This window comes from Carassius gibelio, chromosome A10 (assembly GCF_023724105.1).
Source record: "Carassius gibelio isolate Cgi1373 ecotype wild population from Czech Republic chromosome A10, carGib1.2-hapl.c, whole genome shotgun sequence".
NCBI classification, from domain to species: domain Eukaryota; kingdom Metazoa; phylum Chordata; class Actinopteri; order Cypriniformes; family Cyprinidae; genus Carassius; species Carassius gibelio.
In genome coordinates, this window is record NC_068380.1 from 3,883,680 (window position 1) to 3,911,295 (window position 27,616).

Consider the following 27,616-nt stretch of genomic DNA (forward strand, 5'->3'; position numbering starts at 1 on the left):
GTAAGTGCAGAGTGATAAGTGCGCTCATATTAAAATCGTGAGGTACTTACTGTCACCGTAACACTGCAGGGGTCCCACTCTGTAAGCAGCTTCTGAACCCGATCTGCTGATGTCACCCAGAGTCAGAGCTCGCACCGGCAAATGCTCTTTATGTGACAGCAGCCCGGAGTCATTTGACCTGCCAAAGAAATCCAATCAAATCATCTCTTACTTATGCATTTCTTTATAAAAATTTTCTGCATTGCAAGTGCATTTCCATTTCCTGTAATGCAGGGAAAAAAGAGAAGCAAAACTGTAAAACTTAACATATTTATTGCATAATTGTGGCATTTATATAAATGTTTTATATTTTGTTTAAAAGTGTTTGAACAGTAATCCTGGGTCAGGTATGAAATATATAATGCATAAACAATCTTTTTTTTTTTTTTTTTTTTTGCATTGCATTGGATTGAAAGAACATTTTCCCCAAAAAAGCAAAGTTAAAAAGTGAACCAACATTGTAAAACCTAATTTGTTTATTGCATCAGGACGGCATCTTAATAAAATCCTTAGATTTTTGTTTTTTTGATGATTATGCAATTTAATAAATAAATAAATGCAGAATAAATAATTTAAAAACAATTACTTAAAAGAGTGATAATTTCACTTAATTTTAAAGTATATAAATGCATCATTCATTCATTCAATCATTCCTCAGTATTTACCCATAAGGTTCTCACACACACACAAACACACACACACAAAAAACTGTATGCGTCAAAATTATCAATTTTTCTTTTATGCCAAAAATCATTAAGATATCGAGTAAAGATCATGTTCCATGAAGATATTTTGAAAAAATCATTCTGTAAATATATTACAACTTAATTTTTTTATCAGTAATGTGCATTGCTAAGAACTTCATTTGAACAACTTTAAAGATGATTTTCTCAATATTTAGATTTTTTTGCTCCCTCAGATTTCAGATTTTCAAATAGGTTTCAAACCCTATTATTTATCCAGCTTTCAGAATCACAATTTAAACACTTAAATTGACACTTGAGAACTGGTTTTGTGCTCCATGGACACTCTGTCTTATTCTGATGTGATTGGGTGTTGTAATATGAGCTGGGTGAGTGTGTCGCACCACTCTTTGCTGTCGGCGTCACAGTTGCAGAAGTGTTCGGGATGCACACAGTTCTCCTGCAGGCCACAGGCGCACTGCTGACTGCCCGGCACCGCACCGCCCCAATACATGTGTGCCTCGCCCGACCGGCCCACCCACCAGCTGAACGGAGCGCCGTCTGCAACACACACACACACACACACACACACACACACACACAGCGTCGATCACAAGTCTGACGGTGCACTAACACACCGAGACACTGATAAGCATGACAGGAAGCGAGATTACCGAGGTCCTTTTCTCATGAGAAACATCTGAGAAATGGGAAATCAAATGTTTCTAGTCAAGTTCCTCGGAAGAAATGTTGGAATTTATTTTAAGATCTCAGAATTTTTAGCTGAAGACTCTTGCAGAAATTTCAGTCATTTTTCAGATGTGTGAGATTTCACTGTTTGCCTTTTTCTCTAGAGAATCATCTGAGAAACATGACTAACGCTGAATTTGTTGGGAAATGTTTGACAGCTATGAGTTCTGCTAGTCATTTTGAGATGATGCATGAGTTGATTGAGATCCTCTTCTTATGAGAAACACCTGAGAAGCAGAAAATATCTGTTTGCTTTTTCAATATCATTGCTGTTTGAGAGAAAACATTTAAATGTTAAAGAGATCTCGTGAGTCTCCCATGCATCGTTCCAGGTTTAATCGAGATGAGCACGCTATTTTCATCACTGTTTATCTGACATTTCCAACATTTCTTATTTACGCACGACACCGTGTTCTCCCAGTCTCATCAAGAACTCTGATAATGTGAAAACTAATGGGCGTAATTACCATTTGTGTGGATGTTTCATGTTTATTTGAGAGACTAGAGAACCGCTATCACCCTGCGTTAGACACCGAACCAAACCGCCCATGACAAACCCACACAAACAAACATGATAAGAGCTCTTCAAAGGTGCACATGCACATGAATAATCTACCCTGAAGGTGACTTTCAATTAATTTAATGCAGAAAAAAATAACTGAGCTGTTCGTAACCAAGAGCATAACAATCAGTTTGAGTCGTTTGCGTAAGCGTCATGTTTCTGCGGATGGAGCGAGGTTTTAATAAGCCTGACCTTTCATAGGTAGGGGGCGATCAATACTCCTAATAAAAAAGGCTTACCTGGTGTGTTCAAGAGCCGTGAGTTTTTGCAGTGGTAGGAGAGCTCCTGCTCGCAGTACTCCGCCTGGGTAATAATCGCCTGGATCTGCTCCACTTCGGCGGAATAGTTAAAGTGGGCTAAATGCTGATTTATTCCAGAGGACACTTTTAATTTGGTAAGCTCCGTGTTATTATGTTGGATCACCATCCATGCTTTATCTGCAGGGAAAATAGGGATTGGACTGATGAAAAGGCTAAAAAGATACACATGCACGATGTTTTAGCTCAGAGCTTTGTTGATTTCACATTGTGCAACAGTCACATGAGCGTCAAAAGGTCACAGGATGTTCATTAAAAAACCTAAAGCATGGGCTATATACTAAACAATCATAAACGCAGGCTCTTGGGCTTGAAGAATGTTTATAAAGAGCTATTTTGGGCTGAACTGGGTTCTTGAGGTGCTTTAGAGAGTATTGCTGTTTTATTTTACGTTCTTTATAATGGTTTTACTATGTTAAAATCAAGAAATTACATTTTTAATGTTTTCAGTTGACTTATACAGTGTCATATCAGAAAATGCATAAATCTATAAATGTACACACACCATACACACACACACAAATACCTGTATATATATATATATATATATATAAAACCTAAAACTAAAATAAAAATAAACACAAATTACAGTATAAATTATATAAAAAAATTGAAACTGATTCAATATATTAATACTGTAATACTATATACAAAAGTATGTATTTATAAAAATGACAAAAACATGCAGTAATACTTAAACTAGAATTAAAACTGAAATTATAAAAAATAAAAACTAATTCAAAATATTAGAAAAACAGTATATACCAATACAAATTATATTGGTATTGGTATAATATTGCACACTATTATTAAAATATATTTAATGTTACTACAATTTAGACTTAAATTATTATGAAAACAAAAAAATATATAAATACAAAAAATATCTGAAATATTGATAAATACTATAATATTGCATGTAACAGACAAAAAAGACAAACATATAACAATATCACTAAAACTGAAAATATAAAAAATTCAACTAAATCAAAATAGTAAAAAAAATACTATATACTGTATATTATACTATATACTAATAAATGGAAGATGTACATTTACACCATGTTAAGTAAAATACAAACAACTTTAAAATAAAAGTAATTAAAAATATTAATAATATTAAAACAACATGGATGTGAAATAGGATGCTAAATGAGAAAATACTTATATGTAACCATGGGGAATTGACTGGATGAAGAAAAAGAAAGTAATTTTTAGAAATGGTTATGAAGAAACTTAAGTAAATACTTATTCTTTTGCATATAACTGCACTGGTGAATCAATGCAAGTTAAGACTAGCAATGTATATTAAGGAAGTCAATAGAGTCAATTTGGATTTCACATTGACTTTAACAAAGGAGAAGTAAGGATCTATCAAAGGTGACGTGATGCTTTTCCAAAAGAGCCATACAAGCCTCTTCTGTAGCATCAGACTGTAAAAGCCTTATAAAACTTTTTTTGTACAAGTGAACATTGCACAGACAGGCTCAAAGGTTGATCTGCCTGCTTCTTCTAAAGTGTGTTTTTCCGCGAGTGTCACAGCTGACTTCCTCCGCGGGGTGTGACACGATGCATGAAGGATCAAAAGCTGTGGATTAAAGTCCCAATTACAGACTGTTTAAAAGGATTTAATCACTTCGGATTCGCTGCGTGAGATTCACCTGAAATGTTGCAGTAGATTAGTTGAGGTTTGATGGGGCCGCTTCCATCCACGTCAATGTAGTAAAAGCCAGATGTGTTTCCTTTGTGTTTGTATGCTTCACACGATGCTTCATAAATGGCTGTAAACACAGAAGCAGTAGGTTAGTGTGGAGAGATAATGAGCTGAAGCTGTTTACGTTCAACACTGTGAATAATATCGGTAACATACATAAACGAGTGTGCATTAAAAAATTCTGTCTACACATAAAGCTGAGATGTGTGAAAATGCAGCTCTTGTAAAAACATAACTTATGTTACGTAAAATGTTTTACATTCTGTATGGATGGTCATATGGTGTTGATTCCAGTACTTGAGGTACTTTGAATACCGCCAACAACATTTTAACCATATTTTTAGGATGAAAATGTTAAATATTTGTCAGGTGTGTGATATATGAACAAACCCTTCCTACAAAAACCTTCAGAATACAGATATGAAGTGCAAAAATAAAACCAGGAGAACGATACATGAACAAACCCCACAGTAAAAACCTTCAGAATATAGATATGAATAAAACTGTAAGTTTTGGTGTATATAAATGCTGCTGAAGTGGAGAAAAAACTTATTTTGAGAAAACAGTATTTAAAGATATCTATTGTAATTGAAATCTACAGTCACAGATCGATTAAGTACAAAAAATAAAAAACAGGCAATTTTATATATATAAACAAACCCCACAGTAAAAACCTTCATAATATAGATATTAATAAAACTGTAAGTTTTGGTGTATTTTAGTGCTGCTAAAGTGGAGAAAAAACTCATTTTGAAAAAACAGCATTTAGTAATTGAAATCTAAAGACACAAATCGATGAAGTGCAAAAATAAAAACAGGACAGGTGAATGATATATAAACAAACCCCACACTAAAAACCTTCAGAATATAGATATTAATAAAACTGTAAGTTTTGGTATATATTAGTGCTGCTGAAGTGGGAAATAAACTAATTTTGATAAATCTGCCTTTAGTTATTGTAATCTACAGACACAAATCAATGAAGTGCAAAAATAAAAACAGGCAAATGATACATGAACAAACCCCACAGTAAAAAACTTCAGAACATAGATATTAATATAACTGTAAGTTTTGGTGTATATAAATGCTGCTAAAAGTGGAGAAAAAACTCATTTTGAGAAAACAGCCTTTAGTAATTGAAATCTACAGACACAAATCGATGAAGTGGAAAAATAAAACCAGGCAATTAATACCTCAACAAACCCCACAGTAAAAAACCTTCAGAATATAGATATTAATATAACTAAGTTTTGGTGTATATAAATGCTGCTGAAGTGGAGAAAAAAACTCATTTTGAGAAAACAGCCTTTAAAGATATCTATTGTAATTGAAATCTGCAGTCACAAATCGATGAAGGGCAAAAATAAAAACAGGCAAATGATATATGAAAAAACCTCACAGTAAAAACCTTCAGAATATAGCTATTAATAAAACTGTAAGTTTTGGTGTATATTAGTGCTCCTGAAATGGAGAAAAAACTCACTTTAAGAAAACTTCCTTTAGTTATTGAAATCTACAGACACAAATCGATGAAGTGGAAAAATAAAACCAGGCGAATGATACATGAACAAACCTCGCAGTAAAAACCTTCAGAATATAGATATTAATAAAACTGGAAGTTTTGGTGTATATTAGTGCTGCTGAAGTGGAGAAAAAAAACTCATTTTGAGAAAACTGCCTTTAGTTATTGAAATCTACAGTCACAAATGAAGTGCAAAAATAAAAAAAGGGAAATGATATATGAACAAACCCCATTGTAAAAACCTTCAGAATATAGATATGAATAAAACTGTAAGTTTTGGTGTATATTAGTGCTTTTTTGAGAAACCAGCATTTAAAGATATCTATTGTAATTAAAATCTACAGTCACAAATCGATGAAGTGAAAAAATAAAAACAGGCACATGATATATAAACCCCACAGTAAAAACCTTCAGAATATAAAAACTGTAAGTTTTGGTGTATATTAGTGCTGCTGAAGTGGAGAAAGAACTCATTTTGAGAAAACAGCCTTTAAAAATATATGCAATGTAATCTAAATTTACATACGCAAATAGATGAAATGCAATCAAGTAAACAAAAATAAATAAACAAAAAGGTACTCAGGATGTTTTCTTTCAAGTAATCAGAAATGGTTTCGTTATGGACACATAAAATGTAAACATTTATCAGAATGGTTTGCCTGTATTGGTTTGCATTGAATCATGTAATTACTAGATCAAATAATTCACTTTAAAAGAGCAGTATTTATCTGGCACAAAATAATTAGGATAATAGCATCAAAACTAAAATATTAATGCACACATTTACAATAAACTAATAATTTACTGTATATGACAAAACAACAGTACAGAGGAAAAACTGCAGTATGTACAATTTTATTACCCTAAAATATTTAGTATACATATATTATTGTATTAACACTAATCCATATATATATATTTTTTTTTTTGGTGCATATTTATGTCATTGTTGTTCATTTTTCATAGGTCTATACCGTTTTGATTCATCTTTATTTCCATTTCTGTTTTAGTTATTTTAGTATAAGCTCAACTAAATGAAAAGTGCTGTTTTGAACTTTTAACAGAAATGTAATTAGTGTGAAGCGACTGTGAAGGCAGGATGTTGACAAGGTTTTTTAACTCACTTCATTATGCCACTGATCACATTATATGTTCTAATTGTGTTAAACTGGAGTTTGAATTTACTGCAACTATTTCTCTTTTTGGCTCACATTCATTTTCAGCCATTTTAACACAATATATTTTGTAATATCACGCAAGCACTGCATTCAAATCTCAATTACGAGAACCATATATTGTCCACTTAATTTTGCATGGCATATTTGTAAAATTAAACCTCCTAGTCTATTTGAGTTTTATAAAATGAATTAGTGTTTCATCTGAAGTGTGCTGCCATCAATTTTGCAAGCGCTCAGGCAAACGAAGCAGCTTTAATTATGACCATCTGCATCTGTTTCGTAGCTCTGAATTCATGATGCAACACATAAAGGGGAAGTTAACTATATATTAAGGTACTTAGCGAGGATATGGATTACTTTAGGTTTCACTTTCAAGGAAAATAATTACAATCTATATGCAATCTGTTTCAGATTTCACACACATGAGATAGAAGAGAATGATTTTTATGGACAGATTTGAGAACTAATAAAGCTTTATAATAACTTGATCGCAAGCCCAGAAAAGCAATTAAAATTTAAACAAATTAATCAATATACACTCACTACATGCATATATTATATAATAAATATTGCATATTATATATATATATATATATATATATATATATATATATATATATATAAATGATATTTAGGTTTCCCTTTCAAGGAAAATATTTACAATCTATATGCATTCTGTTTCATATTTCATATGAGTGAAGCTCAAATATATATTGTAATTTTTATAAATATATTTTTAAACAGCAGTTCTGGTTAATTATTTCCCCTGAAAGCAAAATAAATAAATAAATAAATAAATAAATCTATATTTATGTCTGAGCAGCATTACTGTACATTCAATTCAGTCTCTATTTGGTTAACATCTAAAACACATAATATCCATAACAAATATATACAAATCAGTGAAAGTGCAGATATATTACACTATACTGTACTGTTGTAAAACTGTCCTTTCATTTTTAAACCTCAAACGCTCCTCTGGCTGACAGCAGCTTTATTTGAGATCTAATTATGTGGCCGCTCTATAAAGTCCCTCTCAATAATGCTCACCCTTTAAAACAGCTCAAGTGTGAACGTCTTAAATGCTGCCGCTATTAAACATTTGAGCGATGAGTGCTTCTTTTCAGCCCAAATCTGTTCCACACTCTTTTACGGCACAAAAAAATGGGCCTTTTCACGTCACCGAGGACTGTCAATCCATAAGGGTGTAAAACTGCCGCTAATGAGCGCCTGACCTTGCGTCATGTTTTATATTGTTTCCTTACAGGCCTCATATCATTTGGAATTCAATTTTCTTTGATGTTCTGGGATAAGTATATAGTATGATGGGGAGGAATCAGAAGCAACATAATATTCAGTGTTTTGATTCTACCTGTTTTGCTACTGAATTGCATCAGTTTTATGCTCGTTTTAATACAAATTCTGAGGAAAAATGGACTCCCTTAGGGCATCCGGTATTTCCCCCTATAATAACAGAGGAAAAGACTCTGGAAAAGGTTTTATTACGAATTAAACCCAAAAAAACAACAGGGCCTGATAGAATAAAGCTTAAGTTCCTGTAGCTTAAGTGGTAGAGAATTGCGTTAGCAACGCAAGGTTGGGGGTTCGAATCCCAGGGAACACATGCTAGGTAAAAACCGTTAGCCTGAATGCAATTTGGATAAAAGTGTCTACTAAATGCATACATTTTATTTTAAATTAAATGATAAGGTGCTGAGGGAATGTTTGTTTGTTATGTTTTTTTTTTTTAATTATTATTATGTTCCACTACCAAAAAAAGCACATGCTAAGGACCTTATATACTACAGACCAGTGGCTTTAACATCTGTGCTTTGTAAGTGAATGGAGAGAGTGGTTTGTCAGCAACTCTTTAAAGCAATGATTGGGAAATTGGATCCCTTGCAGTTTGCTTACAGAGTTGGGCGTGGAGTTGAAGATGTCATCTTCACTCTGATGGATAAGGTTGGAAATTACTTTGATGTGGCATATTGTGGGTTTGGATTTTATTTATGGATTGTTCCTCCGCTTTTAATACTGTGAACACAATCATTATTTTAAGGAGGTTGGAGAGGTACACCAAACCCTTATGCATTAATAGTTTTTTTGCATGTATTAGTAAATGAGAAAAAGTCAGAGAACGTGATTTTAAATACTGGCGTTCCTCAAGGGTGCGTTTTATCACCAATTATATTTTCTATTTATGTAAATAAAACGATCTGTGATACTGAAAATTTGACGCTTATAAAATATGCAGATGATATGGCACTGGTGGTATGTGTCAAGGATATTCAGTCATTAGATACTTACCTCTGTTTTGTTAATTTTATTACATTTTAACAGAGGAGAGTTATCTGCAGCTTAACATTAGTAAAACTAAATAAATGTGTTATGGGGCAACATACAACATATGAGCACTCTGTGAACCTTTGTTAGTTAATGTAGAGATGTTGAATGGATGGGATCTTTGAAATACTTAGGTACAGAGATTGACTCCCAATTATCATTTGACAAGCATTCAGATAATGTTTTTTAAAAAGGCTTATCAACATCTAGGCTTACTGAGAAAACTGAGGAGTTTTAACATTGAAAAGAATATTTTGTAATGTGCTTCTAAATTTGTTCCTTGTTATTTCTAACATCAAATACTGTCCTGTTAGTCTAATGAGGGTAACACTTCTACAGCATTTATTAAATGTTAATACAAATTTTAATTCCAACATTTACTAATGCATTATTAAAATCCAAAGTTGTGCTTGTTAACTCCTAAATTATTGCTCCTAAATTATGCTCCTTGGGGAAAAAAAGTAAATGCTAAACCCTGGAATAGAATAGAATTTATGGAAATATTAAGCAAACGTAAATATATCAAGATTTCTTCATGCAAACTAAATGAAATACTAATGAATGCTATTCAGTAGAGCTATGTGAACATGAATACGTATAATAATAATAATATGAATGTTGTTATTTTATTCAAAATGTCAAAATCCAAAGGCTGATGAGCGTTGATTTTGTATTCTATAAATTGAGAAATTATTGTCACTGTAACCAAGGTTTATCAAGTTTAGCACTAGTGTCTCTGCATTTGTCTCCTGATCCGTCCCTGACTCTGAGTGTGGAAGGAATCAGTGCACAGGAAGTGTTTGAAGTGTGTGCAGGAAGTGGTCTGTATTTCAGAAGCGTTCTTACAGCTGTGGCAGGTCGCTCCGCTGTAGCCCGTGGAAGAACAGTTGCAGTGAAACGTGCTCCACGACTGCGAGCACCTCCCTCCGTGTTCACAGCGACTCGGGGAGCATCTGGTAAAGAAAAAAAAAAAGAAACAGGACATGGAAAATCATATCTGATGTTTGATCTCAAGGACAATCAGATACAGAGAAGTGCAATCATTCGGCATTACACATGCAGCCTTTGTAGACAGTTTGAAAACCTCGCTGTGGGCTTTATCTGATCCTGGAGCGGGAAACAGTGACTTTTAACGCTACACTTTTAGTGACATATAGGAGGAATTCTGACAGTATGACAGTCGCATGTAAATCACACGCTTCTTTCCACCTTTTAGTCTCAATTTTGCATTTATAGCTAACAATTCAGACTTTTATTTTTAAATTGTGAGATAAAAAGTCAAAGTCAAATAATGTGCAACAGGACACATTAGACTTGAAATGACCATCATTGTGTTTTGAAGCATGCAAATCAATATCAAATATTAATTAATCAAACAATGACTTAAATTTGGGTCACACAAACCATCACTTCAGAATTAGTAGATAACAAAAATGTGACAAAATAAGCATAGAATTAGATCAAAACACTCATGCAATTGGTTTGCAAACTGTTAACTAAAAAAAGTGATTTTTTTTTTAATTGAGTGATGTATTTCTACATATAACTGTTTGCCACTGTAAGGTCTAAAATATAAAGGAACAAAACACCCGTTTAATTCCGAGGGAGGGTGAAAAAATATGCATGAACATTTTCACTTAGTCATTAGTTCACACACACTTCACAGAATCTGCAAACTATTAATAATAAATAAAAAAACTTTTTTATGTAGCACTGCCCTGAAAAGCCATTAATTAAACTATAAAGCTTTAAAGTAATTATTAGCATTTTGCAGATTCTGCACGGTTTGCAAAATCTAACATGTTTTTTTCGGTGCAAAAAGCCTCGACTAACACATTTGAAATAACAGCTAGTGAAATAAAAACACCTGATTTGAGAACACAAACTCTGCAGGACACACACGCTGAACTTTAATACTTTGTGTTAGAGGTTTCATCACACCATTAACCTCAAGATTGACTTAGCAAACACCACTAATAATAATTTATGCCACATTGCCTTGATATAGAAGCTATAAAGTTTTGCTGAGAGCAAAGCAAGGTTAACCGAGGGATTCAAAGCAGCCGCTTTGACCACGAAACACCTTCCAATTTCCCTTTGTAAAGTGAATCCTTTCTAGTCATCTCACAATGTCCTTGCCTGAGCCGAAAAACAATTCCCAGCCTCTCCCGACTCTCACGGGAGGATTTGCATGCTTGTGTTACCAGCACTCACTTTACAGTTGACATCTTTCACCAGATTTCCATTTGTGGCCACAATGATGGTCTAAGAGGATCTGTTCAAATGCTCTTTGTGCTTTCTGTGGTCAGGATAGATACACTTTCTGCTCCGGTTTCACGCTTTGTAGCTTTATAATCGGAGCAGGATCGAGTGTGTCTTTCATTCCGTTCAAAAAGACACTTCAAACCATGGGGAAAAAAAATGAAACCACGCTTTTTGGTTCATGTACGCTGATAGCATGTTGAGAGCCGTGTCTCTTTGTTGGCTCGGATCCCATCAGAGATTTTTAGGCCCATTGCAAGGGACACAAGTGAACGTCAGCGGTCTGCTTCACACAGAGCCGCTTCACAGCCGGACTCCTCTGTTCTCCTGTAATCTGTCACCGCGAGTAATGATCAGACCGACACACACAGAGACAGAACGAGACACACACAGAAAGAATAAACCCAAGAACGACATGCCAAACACTTGTGTTTACTCTAGACAATCTGAGATGAATATACATCAATCATAAACAAAAGAACTAAAGGTCTATGAATGCACTCGTATGTGTTTTTTGTCTCCTCTGCTCACCAAAGCTGCATTTATTTGACGAGAAGTACAGTAAAAGCTGAAAAACTGTGAAATATTATTACAACTCAAAATAAATGGTTTCTATGTGAATATATTCTAAAACATAATTTATTCCTGTGACGCAAAGCTGAATTTTCAGCATCATTCCTCCAGTCTTCAGTGTCACATGATCTTCAGAAATCATTCTAAAGTTGATAAGGAAATATTTCTCTTTTTTTTGGTGAAACCTTGCTACACATTATTTATTTGAAATAGAAATCGACTGTTAACATCATACATGTCTTTACTGACACTTTTGATCAATTCAATGCATCCTCACTGAATAAGAGTATTCATTTCTTTCTGAATGATAGTGTAATGTCTGTCAAGGTTTTGTGCAGTGCAAAACATTTTACATGAGCATTTTACTACTTCTCTATAATGCTTAGGAGAGAAACAAGTGCACAAACAAAATGTGTTAGAGCAAGCTATTAAATTTTCATGAAAGATTATGAAGACGAACATTATTTTTAGATTACAGTGCAGTGATGAATCTTTCTCAATAAGAACAGCAAAAAAAATAAATAAACAGGGTCAAATTTTGATCCATGTTGACTTTAAATAAACTCGGACAGATGTTTTTTTTTTAAGAAAAGAGGTCTCGGCTAATGAATACGGGTTGACATCTGGGAATATGATATTCCACAAGCATCTCAGCCTGAAGGACACATCTACTGTGAAACTGGAGACGGCATGGAAATATGAGAAACAGGAGCAAGATTTCACTGGAAAACCACATTCTGTCTCAACCAGACAAAACAGAACTAGTAGTGTAAGTTAGAAACGTAAAGGTAATCAGTTTAACTCAAGAAGTCTGCGTTCTGCGAGAGAGAACACCAATCACAATCCAGTAATTTGCATACTGAACTGTGATTGGTTTTCTCAGGCAGAATACAAAAACAAGTCCAGACGGAATTCAAATGGGTACTGTGACATCATCACTGTCAAGTTACATTTCGAATCACACACATTCTATAAATGTAACAGAATTGAACTATTTCCCGAAATGACAAGACTTCTAAAACGTCTTAAATAGCAAAAATGATGCAGGGAGCATAGTTTGAAAGGAGTCAGCATGTTTCGTGGTGAAGAAAATCAGATGAATTTCAATGCTGCGCTTGCCTCGTGAACAATAAAATCAAACATAAAAACTCCTTCAGACAGAAACCGCCTCTGCTGCAGGACAGAACAGAAAATAAATCTATTCAAGCAGAATGTGTGTGAGGACAGCGAGCTCTGAGCAGAAGCTTGACGGCGTCGAAACACACGAGCCCTACGCTGCCCTTCCCATCCCTTCACCGATACTCAGAGCTCCACAACGGCAGCCAAAGGTCACGCGTCGTGACCCTAATCACAGAGAGGTGACAACCAACGGCGGCCCGCAGGGCTGAAGTCACCTCCTGAAAGACAAGTGCAGCAGGTGCAGAGGAAACAACTCCAACTCCACCCCTTGATGTGTGACTCGCAGCTCCAACCTGGGGGTCAAAGGTCAAGCAGAGGAAATTAGGACGGACAGAAGCCAGGCCAATAATGCACCCTTCAGCTGACCTCACCAGCAGAAAACAACTCCTCAACATCGACAGTATGCTATTTTTAAGAAATAGTTTTCCTAAAAATGTAAACTTGCTGATTATGATCAGATTTGGGGAAATTTAGCACTGCATCACTTGGGTGCCGTCAGAAGGAGAGTCCAAACAGCTGATAAAAACATCACAATAATCCACACCATTTATAGCTTTTAAACGCTGCTTGATCTGTGCAGATTTCTCTCCTGATTCAGAACATACCACTTTTTCATTGGTGGTTTTCAAGTGTTATTATGGATTACAGACTTGTATGTTTGCTGGAAGCAATGGTTAGGAGTGTTGTGGATTATTGTGATGTTTTTAGCAGCTGTTTGGACTTTCATTCTGACGGCACCCATTCACTGCAAAGCATCCATTGATGAGACACTGATGCAATGGCTAGATTTCTCCAAATTTGATGAAAAAACTAACTCACCTACATCTTGGATGAACTGAGGGCGAGTACATTTTCAGCAAATGTTCATTTTTCAGTGAATCATACTGAAACAAACCCAAAATAATTTCCCATCGTGTGAATCAGTTCTGAACATATTTTACTGTGACTGTACAGCAGTGATCCAGACATCTTACCAGCTCCTTAAAATGCAAAAAGCATAATGAATTCCACTGCATGTGTGGATATACAGCTTGCTTTAATGCTTTTCAACATCATTTGATTATTGTTTCATGAATTAGTGCTGCCATGATCAACACACAGTGCATAAAACATTAAATGAAATTCTAAGTCTTGCTTTAGGTGGCTGCTAAAAGCACTTTGTTAATTGCACCAGGCAAATATCGCTGACTTTAGTGAATAAGACTCATTAGCATCCAAAGGAATCATGTTTGTAATGAAAGGAATTACAAAGACTTAATTAACAGTAAATTCTCATGACACAGAACTGCTTCGCCGCATTCAGCATCTGCTTAAACTGTTGAGAAAATTCACATCTGTAGCTCTTTCAAACCACAGACCAAAAAACTGATGCAGGTCATTTCTTTCAATGCAAAAAGAGAATTAGTGCAGGACCGGTGGATGATGAGTGAAACCCATGCAGCGCTGTATTTGCTGAAACAACGAGACAGCTTTGCATTAACACAAAACACAGGATCTGTGGGCATGATGCTCTTTTACTGCAGTGAGAGGATATGAATGGATGCGACGCAACGGTGTGCATGATAAACAGCAGCGCTTCACACTCATTACCTCTTTGTTTTGTTTCCTTGTGTAGCTATGCGCAATTTAAAGTGACAGAATAAAAACAGGCCTCACATGCTTCTGTTGGAAAACCCTCACTTCAATACTCTGATTGGCTCTTTAAAGTGATGGGCGGGACTTATATAACGATCCTCCACACAGCAGCTGTATTTCAGTGAGTTGAGGAGGAGTGTGAGTCCAGATTGGGTGAAAAAGTGTAGTGTATTCTGTCCATTATTCACCGTTACAATAACACCGACTCAGCGCTTTAGTCAAAGTGAGCAGTACATCACACAACACTCCTCCCGTGTCATTGCATAACAAAACAACTTCCTCTGGTCAGATCCATACGGAAAACTGCAGTAGATACTAGTTTCTGAAAATAAAATGTACAACAGAATGCAATGAGATCAGTGTGTTAAGTGTTCATAGACATTACCAACTGATCCTTTAGAAATCATTCTAATATGATGATTCATTATAAAAGTTGGAAACAGTTCTGCTGCTTAATATTTTTTCAGAACATGTGATACTTTTTTAGGATACTTTGATGAATAAAAAGTAGAAAAAAAGAAGCTTTGTTTTTAAAATATAAATATTTTGTAATAACAATATACACTACTGGTCAGTTATTTGGGGTCAGTATTTTTTTTTCTTTTTTTTTAAAATAAAATCAATACTTTTATTCAGCAAGGATGTGTTAAATTGATAAAAAGTGATAGTAAAGAAAATTTATTATTATTTTTTTATATAAATGCAGTTCTTTTTAACCTTTTATTGATCAAATATATTCAACAGCAGAACTGTTTCCAACACTCATAATAAATCAGAATATTAGAATGATTTCTAAATGATCATGTGATCGACTGATGTTACATGTGACACTGAAGCTGGAGGAATGATGCTGAAAATTCAGCTTTGCATCACAGGAATAAATTTTTTTTTTTTAAGTATATTCAAATAGAAAACTATTATTTTAAGTTGTAATAATATTTCACAATATTACTGTTTTTTCTGTATTTTTGATCAAATAAATGCAGGCTTGACGAGCAGAAGAATCTTCTTTCAAAAACATTAAAAATAGTCATGTTTCCAAACTTTTGGTCTGTACTGTGTATATCAGATAGTCTAAATATTTCTAATTTTAATTTAGTTTACCAAAATAAAAATGAATAAAAACTAGGAATAAAATTTGACACAATTGTCCACATGGGACGAAAAACACTTAAAATATAACATTATAATGTACACTGAAAAAATTGCCAGAAATGTCTTATCACAAAGAAATTGCAAGTAACACATTTCATTAAATGTTTACATTTGTTGAATTTATTATACATATATTACATCATTTTTTTATTTATATAAACGTTTTTAATTAAAAAAAAATATTTAATATTTTTCAAAATAATAAAAAAATAGAAAGCGGTCTATATGGGATATTGTTCATGCCACAAATGATGCAGAATGATCACTAACTCAAACAACACACACACACACATACAATGAGTCGTTTAAACAAACAAATAAACAGCAATCCCAGAAGTCTTCAGTGTGATGAACAAGTGTGACAGACGAGAGCGTGACCCAGAACCCAGAGACTTTCAGAGACAACACATCTACATGCGCATCGAGAGTCAGAGAAGACAATATTCACTTGAGAAGTAAGTGTGTCCCCTTCACGTTCAATAGCTCGGCTCCAGCAGTGCATTTAGCGTCAAACACAGAAGAAAGAAATTGCACTGTCACGAAAAGAGCCTCGTCTCCAGGAGATTTGCTGCAGTGTCAAAGCCAAAGGAATCCATTTCTGCATCAAGCTAAATGAAGCAAACTTTCCCTGACATGAAACACACAGGTCAACAGCACAGAGAACACGTTCACAATGAATCCTGCAGAATACACTAAACACAGCCTAGTCTTCATTCAAACAGTGTGCAATGATAAACGAGTCAGGGCAGCCAGTCAATACGCCCATTTTGCTATTTGAATCCAGTTTTGTGTAAGAATTTCTCATCTTTGGCAGACTAGAAAGATTGCATAATGTGTGTACAGTAAACACACTGTATACTAGTTACAGCGGGCCAATATTTGGCCATTTTGAGATTATTGGCACTGGTTGTTGTACTTGGCAGAACAGAAGCACAACATAACGCCAAAATCTACAGACAGCCTTGCCAAATGAAAATAAACAATTATATTCTATAAAATAATCATTTCAGTAAATTCATCTCAGTTATAAACAGTACAAGCTGTGTCAAATTCATATAGAAATTTCAAAAAAAAATTCGCATTGTATCAAAGTATGTGTGTATTATTATTTTATTCCCTTATTAAATTATTTCCATTATAGTTATTTTTTATTATTGTATTTTTTTTATGTTTTATGTAAAGCACTTTCCATTTCCATTGTGGATGCACTTAACTTTTATTTTTAAAAGGTAATTTAATTGCCGTATGCTTTAAAAGAAAAAAACAACTTCAGTCAATATACTTAAACGATTAATAAAAAAAAAATTATAATGTACAAAGACTGATTTTTTTGTTAAACATTTGTTTACATGTTAAAAAAATACATATATTGTTAAAATAATTACATTTACCTGTGTAAATAAATTATTAAAAAATTAACTTTTGCACAATGAGCTTTTAATGATAACAATGGTGATTTAAGTGTAAAAATATGAGAAAGGAGCATGCATAATTAAATATCCAATATTAGAAACTAAATATTTAATTGTTCATGCTCATTTCCTTTTTTTTTCTTATTTAACACATAATACTACTTTAAAAAAATCTACAGTGTTGGCTGATGATATAGATACAGTATATTGTTCAACAATAAGTATTGTTAGTGCCACAGAAATTACACACTTATTTTTTTTAATTGACTTAGTATTTTTAATTCATAATTTTTTATTTATTTTTTAATTAAAAATAATATCTCAATTAAATCACAAAAGTAATATTGTACAATTATTTAAAAAATATATTTTTTTTAATTAAAAAAATAATAATTTTAAATTAAAAGAAATTAATTTAAAAACAACTCTCCTTAACAAGCTGCACAATCTGAGTTATAATTTATGTCATAAACGGTGACGCAAAAAAACATTTAAATAAACAAATAAGCAGAAACTTTAGAAACCCCAGCTGTCCAAGCTGTTTGTCTATCTGAACTAAACTGTGAACAAAAGTTGCATTTATAACGAAGCTGAAATTGATTCATTGCGATTGATCAGATGGATAAATATTTAAACGAGGGCGGGTTCTCCCCGAGGCTCATCGTCTGCGTCTTTTAGCGAATACATTTTCAGCGTAATTTCTCAGGCTAATTAATCTCTGTATTTAGGTAATCAAGCCAAACGCTTATATTTAGCAAGGAAGAAAATGGAAAGCAGAATGTTTTGTGAGTTCACATAAAAGTGTAATTGCTTACCTGTCGACGATCCCACACATGTCCATCTGTAGATCACTAAAATTCCCAAACAACATCTGCTGCACCCGGATGAGATCCACTAAAGCGCCGTCCGTCCGGATGAGACGCATGCATCCTTGGAAAACACTGAACGGGTTTCTGCAGCAGCTGTGTTCTGCATCCGGACATCCTAAGAACAAAAGAGTCGTCAGGATGCATTTGAACAAATACACACAAAATAACACGTTTAAGCTATGGCAATGTTATTTTAATATCATTATTAAACTAGGATTGCATGGTTTACCTGTATTACAGAAGTATCGCGTTACTAAAGCTCCAAAATACTGACAGTGCTACTGTATTTTTTTTGTGTGATGTTAAACGATTAATCGCGATTAATCCAAATTGATCCAATCCGATTGATCCAAAATAAAAGTTTTTTTGCAAAATATATATGTGTGTTGTGTGTATATTTAAAAAAAAATAATCAAGATTAATCGTATCCAAAATATATTTTTTTTTTTTGCAAAATAAATGTGTGTTCTATTTATATTTCCCCCAAAAAAATTAATCGCGATTAATCGTAATTAATTGCATCCAAAATAAACGTTTTTTTTTTTTGCAAAATATATGTGTGTTCTGTATATATATATATATATATATAAAAACATAATCGCGATTAATTGTGATTAATCACATCCAAAATAAACGTTTTTTTTTGCTAAATATATGTGTTCTGTGTACATTAAAAAAATTTTTTATCGCGATTAATCATAATTAATCGCAGCCAAAATAAAAGTTTTTTTTTTTGCAAAATATATGTGTGTTCTGTGCATATTATTTATGTAAATATAAATACACATACATACAGAATACATTTTGAAAACATATATATAATTTATGTTATAAATAAATATATTTAATATATAAACAACATATTTTTCTATAATATATACATGCATGTTTGTGTATGTATATATATATACATAATAAATATAGACACTACACACACATACTATGCAACAAAAACTTTTCTTTCAAAAAAAAATTATCATGATTAATTGTTTGACAGCACTATTTATTTATTTGTATACAAGTATAGTTTTTGTTATTGTATTTAACTGAAATAAAATAAGCCTAATTTGTAATTCTCATCATTATTCTTATTTTATTATTATTAAATTGTGTATATTTAATTGTATTTGATATCAGTTATATATTTTACTTTATATTAATTTTCATAAAAATAACAACAATGCTAATAATACTACCTGCAATAATGATTTGGACAGCGTTGAACAAAAAGTTACAAATTGCACGTCGGAAAATAACCCTTAAATGTTTCACATCCAGTTATGACGTCACAAACTGTCCTTCATGACTGTCATATTGGATGATGATATGATGCATGTTTGACTGTGGCTCAAGGCAAATCTACTACAGTTGTGCATTTATAGACGGCGTAACTCTCTCTCTCCAGTCACTGAGCTGAAGCTGAATCAAGCCTTAGAGAGCTTCAGAAACGCTGGAAAGCTAAACCAATGCGCTTTTCTCAGCGGAAGCTGTGCGTTGAGTGAAACGATGGATTGATTAATGTGAAGGATTGGGCTCGTGTAGAGGGAAATTACTCTGAGCTAGTGTTGCTTTGTGTTAGCAGGAGGCGATGGATGGCTAAAGTTGTTTTTACCGCCTAAGAATAGCTGGCTGTCAGGAGCGACAGGGAAGGAAGTGGACGCTGTAGAGCTGTCGGTTCTGTCCAGGGTGACTACGAGACGCCCTCGACGGACAGCAAGCTCCAGCGAGTGCCACTGACCGTCATTTAAACCGGCACCTGTGGAGAAAGAGCCAGCATGTGGATCAGGCACAAATAACAGCGACTTATTATTTTTGGATACAACCGCAAGAACAGATTCCTGCCTTAAACTTAGAGTATATGTGCATACTAGCCAACTACTCTAGCTCAGAAATGAAGTGTGCATACTGTGTACAGTATGTATATATTCTGTATGCATGAAATAAACAATGTGCAATACACAACTTAAGCACCCTTTGTTTAAATACTGTATCCAACAATGCAATGCACTTGATCGTTCCTTTATTTGCATTGGGTTCCTGTGGCTCAGTGGTACAGCATTGTGTTAGCAGTGCAAAAGGTCGTGGGTTCAATTTCAGGGAACACACATACACACTGAAATGTATAGCCTGAATGCACTGTAAGTTGCTTTGGATAAAATAATCTAATAAATGAATAAATGTAAATGTGTCAAATGAACCTGACAGAAAGATCAGACATCTTCAGACAAAATTGCATAATAATAAATGCATTTTTAACACACTGGCGTACTATTTATCAAAGCTGCATTACAAAAACAACCAGAGGTTGATGCATTTCACAATGAAATAAATATAAAGTATAAAGCTAAAACATAAAAATCATAATTTAAAACATAAATCATAATATATATATATATATATATATATATATATATATATATATATATATATATATATATATATATATATATACACACAAACACAAAATTTTTTATTTTATTTTATTTCAGCTAGTGGTCAAGGCAGCATAACTAATAGAAATAACTAAAACTAAATAAAATACAAATAAAAAGATAAACAGCAGTTGCCATTGATACTGACTTTGCTTTACTCGACACACAAGAGAGATGGATTTAGCTTTTACTGTCAAATAAACTGAAACTATGGTTTATATGTGCTATTATTTCAGTCCAAACATATTATATCCCATAATGCATGAGCCAAACCTGCGGTGATGTCTATCATAATCCGGCCGGTCTTCTGGATCTGCAATCGCGCTCTGGCCTCGCTCAGATACAGCCACAGCGTTCCTGCGTTATGCTTCAGGTCAAAGGTCATCAGCAGGCCTGCTTTGTTCCAGGTCCTGAACTGCAGAGCGACCGACACGCTTTCCTCACCGGTGACCCACGGCAAAGCGAGGAAACTTCCAGGACTGGCGAAGGTCACGGGCACGTCTATGGATTCGGCGCATGTGAGGCTGACGTTCCCCTGCGAGAGACAAAAAATACCGTGGTAAAACCAAGAGCATTTCTCATGCAAGCTGCATTTGCAATAATGAAGCACCACAGTCATGATGTCTGCTTCATAAATTATGCATTTGCCTTCCTGGCTATTATCTTGAAACCAATGTCACGGCATTACGACAATGAATTAAAGAGCTGGTAATTGGTTTAACCCCCAAATTCCCAAGACAATGGTTGTATAAAAGAAAAAAAACTCTATAATGGAGGAGAACATGGTAAGGGTCACAGTAATACAAAGCTTTCATTATGGAAAAATGAACTGCTAGCAGGCCAAATAAAGCAGCTGTTCACACACTTACCTGCTTCTCTTCGGCTCGCTCCATCACGCTGATGTCGTTGTAAAGCACGTTTTCCAAGCAGCCCTGGAAGTTTCTTCTGGAGTGGGATTTCTGGAGTCCAGCTGCTGACGTTCCACCGAAACTGATCTTGTGAAAGAACGACAGATTCATGTCAGAAAGCACACATGTTAAATGAGTGTTATGAAATTAATATAAGCTTAACTCCATTGATAGACTGTCGATTAGCATTCATGAAATTAATTATTGATTGGTTAACCTGCACTCAATTAGTAACCTTGACTGTGTAAAAAAAAAAAAGTAAATTATAAATAAAAATAAAAAACATTAATAAATATACATTTAGTATATATATATATATATATATATATATATATATATATATATATATATATATACTGTATTTTTCGGACTATAAGTTGCACCTAAGTATAAGTCGCATCAGTCCAAAAATACGTCATGACAAGGGAAAAAACATATATAAGTCGCACTGGACTATAAATCGCATTTATGTAGAACCAAGAGAAAACATTACTGTCTCCAGCCACGAGAGTGCGCCCTATGTTTTTAGTGTAGACTACAGGAGAACTGAGCAGCATAGAGCGCCCTCTGGCGGCTGGAGACAGTAATGTTTTCTCTTGGTTCATGTCTCTTAGTTCATTTCTCTTGGTTCATGTCAAATTAATTTTGATAAATAAGTCGCAGGACCAGCCAAACTATGACAAAAAGTGTGACTTATAGTCCGGAAAATACGTTTTATATATATACAAATTGCATGCACATTTATTAATATTTCTAATATTTATTAAATTTATATGTAGCTTTTATGTCTACTATTTAATGTAACGGTTTCCACACATATACAATACATGCATATAATACATTACTTTTTATTAATAACTATGTATTTTATTATTTTTATGTATTTTTACTATTTTGTAAAAAAAAAGTGCTATGCAAATAAACAACCCTTGCATTGTGAGACTTTGCTAGTTTACTGTAATATAAGATGTAAGTGTTATTAATAAATGAACAGTGTATCAAAAAGTGAAATGCTCAGAAATATATTGAGATCTAATTATACAAAGACATTTTCATTCCAGCTGATATATGTTGTTTGTATAATTCAGGTGTTTAGTGTGAGTCATTTGAAATGCTTTCCTGGACTAATTGAGCTGGAGGTCGTTAGCGGCTCACCTCATTAATCTCAGAGTGACTCCAGGACTCTGGCAGCTGGAACTGCTGGCTGCTTTTGTCAACGGTGAAGTTCACGAGTCCTCGAGTCCGCTCCACGCTGACGTGATGCCAGTGCTGATCGTCCAGCAAACTGCCCAGAGACACCAGAGTAGGGTGGACATCAGCCGACGAACCCCGGCCTGCAACACAGATCAAATACTGATTAGGACGGCTTGATGAAGCTGCAAAAGTTTGGTTACTTTAAATGCATTTCAACAGAAACTGACATTAGAAACTATGCAACCACCCTAACATGCAGTTTATGAAATAACATCTCTCAAGTGACCATTGACACTCCTAATTGAGACTGTAGATATAGTGTCAATGGTCCATTTATGGTATGCAATGGTATGGCTCCATCGTATATATCTGAGCCATTGATTGAGCACAAGGTAACTAGATCTCTCCGGTCCTCTAACCAGACACTCTTGTTTATTTTTTTAGCTATTCTGTTGTAAAGCACATTGGTCAACTCTGATTGTAGCAAAAAGTGCTATATAAATAAAATTGCCATTGCCATTTGAGAGATGGTAATGCACTTATAAGTCTGCGATCCACCATAATGCAAGAAGAAGAAGAAAAATAATCCCTCACACGTTTGCTGCTGTGAAACGCGTTCAAAAGAGTTCTAACAGTTCGGACATTGCGTGAATCAGAGGTTAAAAAAAACCAAAAAAAAAAACATCTGTTTCTTGCACAGACCAATCGTTTTGTGTCTTTACACATCAATGTATCGTCACAAGCCGCAGGGTTTAATATGGATCTGTCTGCAACGACTGAAGCTAAAAATCATAATTTCTGTTCCACTGAAGAAACAAAGTCACCTAGATCTAATTTTCATTTTTGGGTGAACTATCCCTTTAACATTATTATTGTAAATTACTTGAACTGAAATGAAATACTACGAATAAATAAATAAATAAAATCTAAAAAAATTTATCTCATTATTTGACTCAGTGGGGGCATATACAGGCTAAACAAGAGCGGAGCAAGAACTGAGCCCTGTGGGACTCCGCATGTCAAGGAAATTCACTTAAGACTTGTGCTGTCCTATATTCACATAATAACCTCTCCCCTCCAAGTATATGACCAGAACCATTTGAGTACCATTGCAGAAAGCCAGACCCAGTCTTCCAGTCTCTGTAGATGCATGTTATGATAGACAATGTCAGACGCAGCACTGGGATCTAGTAGTACCAGCACTGATATGTTGCAGAATTAAAATGAAAGCAAATATCATTTATTATCTTAATGAGTGCTGTCTCTGTGGTGTGATGCAGTTGGAAACCAGATTGAAAATAGTCCAGGTATCCATTTGAGTTTAAGTAGTTGTTCAGCTGATTTAAATGAATTTAAAACAGTTCAATAGTACTAAAACAGTATTTCAACTCAGATCTAATATATATATATATATATATATATATATATATATATATATATATATATACATACATAAATATACATTTATTTAATAATTAAAAATAATGCATTGAATAAAAAGAACAACAATATTAATATTAGAGAAAAACAAATCGAAGTTAAATTTTTAAAATTAAAAAATATAAATAAAAATTATAATAAAACTTTTTTTTATTTACAAAATAATATAAATAAAGAAATAATGCAAAAGACAAAATTAAAAAGCACAATTACTAAAACTTAAACTAAAGTTAAAATCTAAAAATAAAAGGTAATTCAAAATATATAAATATGAATAAATACTACAATATAATTTAAGGTAATATTAAAATAACTCATCATATTGATCGTCAAATGAATATCAAACACAAAACTGCTGCAACAAACCTGAGTTCAATTAACATCAACGAGACGATCTGCTAAAGTCTGCGTTCACATTACACTTTTCCAGAATGTTAAACAGTTTGGTATAAAACAGCAACACTTTTAACAGCCTTAAAGACTTACTTATCACCTCCTTAAACTAGCTCCCGATCTGTGAGATCAGTTGTGGAGTGGGCCGATTCTCACACAGATGAGGAGACGTTTAGACCTGCTTAAAGCTAAATCATCACACACTTTCTGCTGGGTGTCTTTACGCTTATTTTAACAGCTGACATATATATGGGAGAAAAGACAAGTGAAATGTTTCCTTTGCATAATCAGGATGAGTTTCAGGTGACAGCAGTCCACACGGGTTTGTTTACAGCGGTAAGATGGATCTGTGGGATGCTGGATCATGATATGAATACATTTAAGGAAAATAGTTTACAACTTTGGTATTCTGTTGGGTCCCTAGTTATGTAACATACATAAGACATAAAAAACAACAGCAATCTAAAAAAAAAAATAAAATAATAATAATTATTATTATTTGATTATACACACAGATTGTGTACTATTAGTATTATTATTAATAATAATTATTATTATTATTAAATAATACATATTTATTATTTAATTAGATGTATACATGGGGGATATTATATAAAATGTAAATATAAAATATGCATCTAATTTTATAATTTTAAAGGTGTGTACAAAATGTGCACTAAGTGATTGTTTCACACTATGTTAACTCATGTTTTAGTCTCATATTTTTTATTGATCAAAAATGTAGGGACACTTTTACAAAGCTAGAGGACAGGCGTTTCTGACATTTTCATTGTCAGATGATGACAGATTGACAGTGTTGTATATTATTTGTTGTTAATCAGAGCTGCACTTCAAACACACGAGTATGGCTGTCATACAAGTGAAGGCTAGAGATCAAGACTAGGATGCTTTTACTCTGCTGTTTTTTTATGCTTTCTGAGAGGAACAAAGATCATGAAATATTAAGCAGTGGACCACTAAATGTTAAATCACATCAGAGCGGTCTACGCCGTCCACATGCTTACACAAAGCAGAGCCTGTTTATATTCTGATGTTAACTGACCAGCACTGGACCGAACGATTGTAACTGATGAATAAATGATATACATGTTGCGTGCAATAAACATCAAATAAATGCATTAATAGCATTAGGTTCATCTTTAATTGCACGTAATGGCTGTTGAACATGATGCAGGATGACTGATTGTGTGTTGCAGTCTATTATATGCATCTATAATGCAAGATATGAGGCAAAAAGTGAAGCTGTATGGGTTTTTACCTTATATTTATTTAATATGATATATTTTAGCGATCTCACAAGCCAATGTTTTTTTTCCCCAATACATTTTAATTCAATTTCATACAACAGTTAAATAAACAAATCGTCAATAGTGTGTTACATTTTAGACACATTATTGTCAATAGTGTCTGTTTGGTTGAATTTGTATTAGATATTTTTTTTTTTATCCATTTTTATTTCAGTTTTACTGGTTTAAAGATTTTAAGATTTCTCCCTAATATTTCAATTTTATATATATATATATATATATTAGTGCTGTCAAAATTAGCGCGTTAACGCATTCGATTAATTTGAAATATTTAACGCGTTAAAAAAAAATAACGCAATTAACGCGGTTGCAGTTTTTGTTATTTCCAGTTGTGGCCTATGTGTGTTCAACGTGCAAAGAAATATGGATAAGACCAAGGAAGGACTTTTAGACGGAAAGTTTCAGTATAAAACTCTGCCGGATTACTCTTCAGTCTGCCACAAGAAACATTACTCTTCATTCAGTCTGCCACAAGAAACAGCAACATTAAAATCATGAACTCAAATGTCATTGTTAAAAAAAAAAAAAAAAAACAATGACTGTAACAGTGCGTAAATCAGACCTTTCTGTAACGCTAACGTTAATAAGCTTAAACGAAAATAATGAAATAATTGTGTAGCGGAGTATTTTTTGTACACAGTGCCGCGAACTGTCAATCACTCCTGTGCGCGTGCATCACTGTCCTCCTCAGCTGCAGCAACTTGCGCTCTCTCTCTTCATCAAGCTTTAAAACAAAAAGGGGACAAAAAGATCATATTGTCTTTGTGCATAGGCTATATTTTAATTAGATAAATGAATATCTAAATTTGTGCCTTGCTGTCTACGGTATTTTTTTAGAACTTAGAAAAAAGATGCTGCAGCCAATGAGCCAGCGGGGGCTGCAGGACGACTCAACCTCCGCAGACAGATTTTAATGTTTATCAGACAATAAATACTCAAGATTTTGCTTTAGTATAACTCACAACGAGTTTCACACACCTTCTCCGGCCACGTTGAGTTTTTGACACTTAACAGTGGGAAAAGCGACACATGCGCTTGTACTATACAATATACTTGTATAACTTAAGGGTGAATGGGTAATGTAGTTTCTGCTCTGGGTGGGATGAATTAGGAAGCTTGCATTGTGAAGGGCGCTCTGAAAATCGGCAGTGCAGGTAAAAGATTAAAACCTCTATTAAAACAGATGTCCAAATGAGCGTACCGGTACGCTACAAGCACGTTCTGGGCGCACGGAGAGGTGGCGGTGCGCTCAAGAGCTATATTTGGAAGTGGCGGTACTGAGTACCTGTGCGTACTGGCCCACTTAAAGCACTGGCAATGACTATACTTTGGAATTTTTTTGCAGTCCACTTAGAATTCAACATGGAAATCATTTTTGTTTTTTATTGGCATTGATTGTTTTGAAATTCAAATGGTACTTACATGCCTGTGTTTTTATTTCTGTAATAAAAATGGCTTTCAAGCCAACAGTTAATTTGGAGGATATTGATGGTTTATTGCAGGTATGTTGTTTACATGAGAAAATCTGTGTTACAAGTAAAAAAAAAATTCCAATAAACAATCATATTTTGAATTTAAATAGTTTCTTTGTCTTGAGTTTACATTAATTATTTACATTTTACATTTACATATCCAAAAAGTTTCAGTCTTTTAATTGCGATTAATCGCGATTAATCGCGATTAATTTAAAAAAATTGTGCGATTAATTAGTTAATTTTTTTTAATCGA

The 27,616-nt window shown here is 33.8% G+C and overlaps 1 protein-coding gene across 2 annotated transcripts in view; it reads right to left on the bottom strand.

Annotated features, from left to right (window-relative positions):
- Positions 1-27,616, bottom strand: part of LOC128020865 (contactin-associated protein-like 4) — a 96,108-nt gene that overhangs the window by 28,325 nt on the left and 40,167 nt on the right. For both annotated transcript variants that reach the window (XM_052607626.1, XM_052607625.1), the window contains exons 6-15: positions 22,689-22,867; positions 21,495-21,620; positions 20,899-21,160; positions 19,806-19,949; positions 18,140-18,308; positions 9,955-10,061; positions 4,013-4,132; positions 2,274-2,471; positions 1,127-1,283; positions 51-178 (exon numbers count right to left, since the gene is read on the bottom strand). In XM_052607626.1, coding sequence (XP_052463586.1) covers positions 51-178; positions 1,127-1,283; positions 2,274-2,471; positions 4,013-4,132; positions 9,955-10,061; positions 18,140-18,308; positions 19,806-19,949; positions 20,899-21,160; positions 21,495-21,620; positions 22,689-22,867 — 1,590 coding nt within the window. The remainder of the gene's footprint in view (positions 1-50; positions 179-1,126; positions 1,284-2,273; positions 2,472-4,012; positions 4,133-9,954; positions 10,062-18,139; positions 18,309-19,805; positions 19,950-20,898; positions 21,161-21,494; positions 21,621-22,688; positions 22,868-27,616) is intronic.